Here is a 6000-nt window from a genome sequence, read left to right as displayed (position 1 = left end):
GATAATAACAGTAATAATAATAATAATAGTATCAATTATCATCACCATCACACCATCATCATCATCACCATCATTTTAACCACATTTCTCAGTAAGAAAAATGGGATTAGATCAAGCCTTCGACAGCACTGATAATAAAAATGGTAAAAACATAAACGGAGACGTAAATGCCATGTGTGATACAAAGGAGAGACGTGGAAGGAGAAAACACTGGGTGGAATTTGTGGTGGCGCTCTTGTGCTTCGACTGAGAGATAACCGATAATTGAATGATGGTAGTAGATGGACAGAGACAGACAGATGTTAGATAGATAGATAGATACAGATACTGCCAGATACGGATAGATACACAAAGATAGATCGGCCACAGAGAATGACAGATAAATATAACAGATGGGTATAATTAAATTAATTGAATATAGATTGACTGATAAACAGAGGGACAGATATACAGATGGATAGGCAGACAAAATGACTGCACATGTACTACAAGCCAGATGAGGAAGTATAACTATAGCAGACATAATAGACAGACAGACAGACAGATACATAGACAGATAGACAGACAAACAGATAGATAGACAGACAGATAGACAGAAAATTGGAAATAAGAAAACAGATACAGCCTTACCGAGAAGTGTCAGAATCATAAAGAGAAGAGCATAACACGCATACATAAACAGACAAACACGGATAGATATGTACAGTAGTAGTAGACAAACAATTAAAGAGCTATCAATCTATCTATTGCCCGACGCCGCATCCTGTGAGGGGTGACCTGAATCAAAAAGGACCTCTATCCGTTTCTGTCCCTACTCAGTAACAATCCCTCTCCCCACAACACACAACCGCCCTCCATATAATTATACTCTCGCACCTTATCTCTCCACCTCGTCCTCGCTCTCTCACTCAGCTTTTCCTCCCATTCACCTCACACTCGTACGCTCTCCTAGTCAATCCCTCACTCCCCATTCACTCTACATGGCCAAATTATCTCCTAGGAGTGTTTTCTTTTTTATCCCCCAAAACATCCGATACCGTTGACCATCCCGTATTAAGCAACCGTTGACCATCCTGTATTAAACAACCGAAGCGCAGAAAATGGAAGAGATATGCGCATAGATAAAAACAGATGAAGATGGATATAACTGCACAGATAAATAGATAGGTATATGTAGTCTCAAATTTCCGAAGTAAAAAAAAAAAATATGTACACATGCAAAAAGTACAGGTAGATAAATATAGGTGGACAAATGAACAGGTATTATATCTTACCTGACTGGAGTATATATCTGATTGAGAGAGAGAGAGAGAGAGAGAGAGAGAGAGGAAAGGAAAGGAAAGAAGAAAGGAAAGAAGAAAGGAGAGGAGAGGAGAGAAAAAAGAAATACGAAAAACGCATACGAGACGCTACGACCAAAAACATGACCCCCTCTCTTACCTGCTCTGAGTGTGGTGGGTGGCGCCAGGACAACCCCGGTAGGATTCGATGCCCGGCACTGATATACGGCCGCGTGTACATCCTGCCTGTAGTCTGTACCACTGAACGGCCACACCACCAGGGACCCGTTGTTCAGAACCTGGGGGAGAGAGGAGATTTGCACATGTCACCACTTTGGCACTAACACCCACAGTTTACATTGGTGAAAAGTTAAGGTTGTCCACTGCAAGACTGGTGTAGTCTCCCTCAAGCTTTCAATCTCTCCCTCCCTCCCTTGCTCCTCCCAGAATCTCTCCCTCCTACCCTCCATCACCCTCCACCATCTTTACCCCTCCAATATCCTTCCTAAATCTCTCCCTCCCTCCCTCCCATACCCCTCCCTAAATCCTCCCTCTCTTCTTTTCCTTCCTCCCTCCCCATGCACCCCTCCCTGAACCTCTCTCTCTCTCCCTACCTCCCTCTCTCCCACACCTTCACCTTCTGTACCTACCATGAAGATAAAACCCCCCTCCCTCCATCAGTCACTTGCTGTCTCTTTCCCTCCCTCTCTCGCATAGCTCTTCCACGTCCTTTTTCTCCTCCTTCTCCCTCTCCCTCTCATTTCCCTCTTTCCTTCCTTTTTTTACCAACCTCCTTAGCTCTCCTTCCTATACTCTCTTTCTGTCTCTGTCTCTCTCTCTCTCTCTGGGGGTGAGCTAAATAACCAGCAAAACTAAAAAATAGAGTCTAATCAATTTCCCGGCCAATCTATCTATTATTTTATCTACCCCTTCACTCACCTCTCTAACCCCCGGGATATTGGTCACCGGGGAGTGGTCCAAGTTAAGCCAAGTCACCTGAGGGGTCGGATCCCCCCTCGCCACACAGGCCAGCACCGCCCCCGAGCTGTTGGTGAAGGTAACTAGGCCAGGGGGCGTCTCCACCAGGACGGGACCAGAGGGCACGCTGCTCCCCCTCACCACCACCAACCCCACACCTGCAGGAGAGAGAAAAGCGGATCGTTTAACATGGACACGAAAAAATGGGCACAGGACACGAAAACGTAGGTACAGGAGACGAAAAAGTAGATACAGGAGACGAAAAAGTATATACAGGGTACGAAAACATAGGTGAAGGACACGAAAAGGTAGGTACAGGACACGAAAAAGTAAGTACAGGACACTAAAAAGTAAGTACAGGACACGAAAAAGTAAGTACAGGACACGAAAAAGCAGGTACAGGACACAAAAAAGCAGGTACAGGACACGAAAAAGTAGGTACAGGACACTTAAAAGTAGATACAGGAGACGAAAAAGTAGGTACAGGACACGAAAAAGTAGGTACAGGACACGAAAAAGCAGGTACAGGACACGAAAAAGCAGGTACAGGACACGAAAAAGCAGGTACAGGACACGAAAAAGTAGGTACAGGACACGAAAAAGTTGACACAGAGTTGAAATCGACCCGACCCCTACGAAAGAGAGAAGGGGTCATGATGCTGGTTTAGACCTGGACAGAAAAGAAGGTACAAGGTTAAAGACTGATTTATTTAGCGATGAATGAATGACATTTTCCTCCCTCCCTGATGTTATCTTCACTTTCCCTCCTGTGAAGATGAGACAAGAAGGAATCGTGAAGGTAATTAAGATGTGGGCAGGTTAAATTAGGTACAAAATTAGAAACTGACATTTATAGTTAGTTCTATTTATAATGCTGAACATTTTCACAAAGAAATATATTCGTAGTTACAGCTCTGATACCCCTGTGGACGAAAGGCACAAAACATGAAGTGGGTTTAGACATGGATATTAAAAAAAGAGAGAGAGAGAGAATTACCGAAACCGATAGACAGAATTTTCATATGAACACGAAAGATCAAAGTATAAACTAAAAGAAAATAACACCGCAACCAAAGAGTGTAACAATAAAAAGCCTGCACCAACAAAACCACACACACACACACACACACACACACACACACACACACACACACACAGGCAAAACAGAAAAAGAAACATAAAATTCAAAACCAAAGTAAATAGCACAGGGCAAACAATAATTAAATACCTGCACCAACAAAACCACACAAAAATATCCCCACAGAGACGTAATTAAGAAAAACAAAAGCTCATGTAAAACTGAAAGAAAAAAATAGATAAAATGCTATACTAAAGAAAACAGCACAGGGCAAACTATACTAAAATACCAGCAAAAAACCACATCAAATATTCTCTCTATAAAAAAAAACCAGTGGGGGACGTTCAGGTTACAAATCACGCATGGTATTGTGTGGTCCGCCAAACTCATTACCATCATTAGCATGTTATAAAAGGCCTCAATGGTGCGCTGAAAGGCCCCATCAGCTATAAAACAAAGCCACACGCACTTCAAAAGCCACGCTGTATAACTGTGAGTGGAAAAAAAATAAAGTTTGTGGGAAGAGATGATGTGTTTTGGTTCTAACTTGTAAAGAATGATAGATGTGATTCATGGTAATTAAAGATTTTGGTAAGGAATAACTAAAAATAAATAAAATACATAAAAATATCGATGTTCTACCTGTTTGAAGTGTTAATTTATGAGACAGAGAGAGAGAGAGTAACATATTACATCTTTCCTTCAGACATTCTCCCAAATGAAGGAACATTTAGAATTCTCACATTAAAAACCAATAAACAAAGAAGTAAATAAATAAATAATGGTCTATATCGAAAAACAAATTAAAGCTGTCCTGACGAAACACACACACACACACACACACACACACACACACACACACACACACACACATAACACCAACTTATTTCCCAGCAGCCTCGAGTGCATCATGAAGTAAGCGCTTAAGGGTGTGCAAACAAGCCCTTGAGCGACTACACCGAGTGCTTGAGGTGGGCAAATACTCCATGGCTGACCGTGGGAAAAAACGTTTGAGACTCGGGTTCGCATCTATTAAGCATTCTATCTATTTTCGAGGCTTGTTTTCATCTGGGGGAACTGGGTCACTCACAAAAAGAATGCCAAGTCGTGGTTACTTGAAATTCGGTAAGCCTTTGTGATGAGGGAACGAATCTCCTTGGTTACTAGTTAAATATATCGTACAGTCTGGTTATACGTGGCCATCCACTGAGCGGTATGGAGCTAGGGATCTTCACCATGTTTACAAATGCACTCTTTATATAATCTCCCCAACAGTTAACTTTTATCACATACCTCGTACCAATTGTATTTTTTTTGATCACTCAAACATTCACTCTAACTTGATGGCGAGGTGTTTGGAAGCTGTGTAAGAAGAAAAGCACACACACAAATAATCTTAAAACACAACTTAATATTGGGAGAGTTTATAATTATGGGACCTTGTGTTTTTGATGGTTATTTAATCCCACGTCAAAAAGAATGGCGGGAAAGTGGATATATTTACGTCGCTTCGTTACTAGAATTCTCCGATGCTAGATTGGGGCGCCTTCGTGTGGTGGCATCGATATTTCCAGGTAACTAGGATGTCCGGCTAAATAAACGTCCCTGAACAACTACTCTATCCCTAGTAAGGAAGATGGTGGATTACAGGAGAGGGTTACTTCAGCCTGTAGTCCACGGGGTTCACGTTTCGGATGAACCTGGGGCCACAGAATGAGAGAGAGAGAGAGAGAGAGAGAGAGAGAGAGAGAGAGAGAGAGAGAGAGAGAGAGAGAGAGAGATTCAGTACTTCGGCTGAATGAAACGCTTGAAAATTCTTTATCCCCCTCATCATCATCATCATTGTCATAATCATCATCACCTTGATCACCATCATTACTGACATCATAGTCGTCTTTTGGTCGTCTTCGTCGTCATATTCGTCTTCGAGTCCTCCTCCTCCTCCTACACGTCATCCATTGCCTTCCCCACTTCTTCCTTCACCATTAGCTCTTCCTCCCCTTCCTCCAGTCTTCCTCCCCCTCCTCCTCCAGTCTTCCTCCCCCTCCTTATCCTCCTCAAATTTATCCCAGGTATTTTCAATTAAGAGGAGAGACTCTTGGGTGAAGAGGAGAGGAAGAGACGTCGTTATGCTCCGCTAAATTGTTCTTCCTCTCCCTCTTCCTCCTTTATCTTCTTCCTCTTCATTCTTCTTCTCATTCTTCTTACCTTTCTATTCTTTCATCGTTTTAAGTAGTTCATCATGATCATCATCATAATCATCATCACAATATTATTATTATTATTATTTTCATTATTATTATTATTATTATTATTATTATTATCATCATCATCATTATTATACACCTTTCCTTCCATATCCCTTCTTCCTTTATTCCTCCTCCACCACCTCCTGTTTTTCCTCTTTTTTAATTTCTTCACCACATTATTGCTTTCAGTTTTTCTTCTCCCATGATCAGATTATTATTATTATTATCATTTATCATTATCATTTCTATTATTATTATTATTATTATCATCATCATCCTCGCATAGCTATCCAATTCTTCACCTCGTTTTTCCACAACTTCAGTTATCAAACCTTCATTAATTCGTATTTCATTTCTTTTCATCGGCTTGTTTTTGTTTCCTTCGTTTTTTCTCCAGCTTCCCTTTTCTTCCTTT

At 41.4% G+C, this 6000-nt stretch overlaps 1 protein-coding gene across 1 annotated transcript in view; it reads right to left on the bottom strand.

The window, feature by feature from the left end:
• Positions 1 to 6000, bottom strand: part of LOC145413275 (cell adhesion molecule Dscam2-like) — a 700221-nt gene that overhangs the window by 631290 nt on the left and 62931 nt on the right. Inside the window, exons 2-3 of the mRNA XM_080283003.1 lie at positions 2220 to 2416; positions 1441 to 1579 (exon numbers count right to left, since the gene is read on the bottom strand). Of these exons, the coding sequence (XP_080139129.1) occupies positions 1441 to 1579; positions 2220 to 2416 (336 nt within the window). The remainder of the gene's footprint in view (positions 1 to 1440; positions 1580 to 2219; positions 2417 to 6000) is intronic.

The sequence above is a fragment of the Coenobita brevimanus genome, chromosome 95 (genome assembly GCF_032717465.1).
Source record: "Coenobita brevimanus isolate Jiangsu-jjx chromosome 95, ASM3271746v2, whole genome shotgun sequence".
Lineage (NCBI taxonomy): Eukaryota > Metazoa > Arthropoda > Malacostraca > Decapoda > Coenobitidae > Coenobita > Coenobita brevimanus.
The sequence above is the reverse complement of the archived record's forward strand: the minus strand, read 5'-3'. Positions and strand labels throughout refer to the sequence as shown.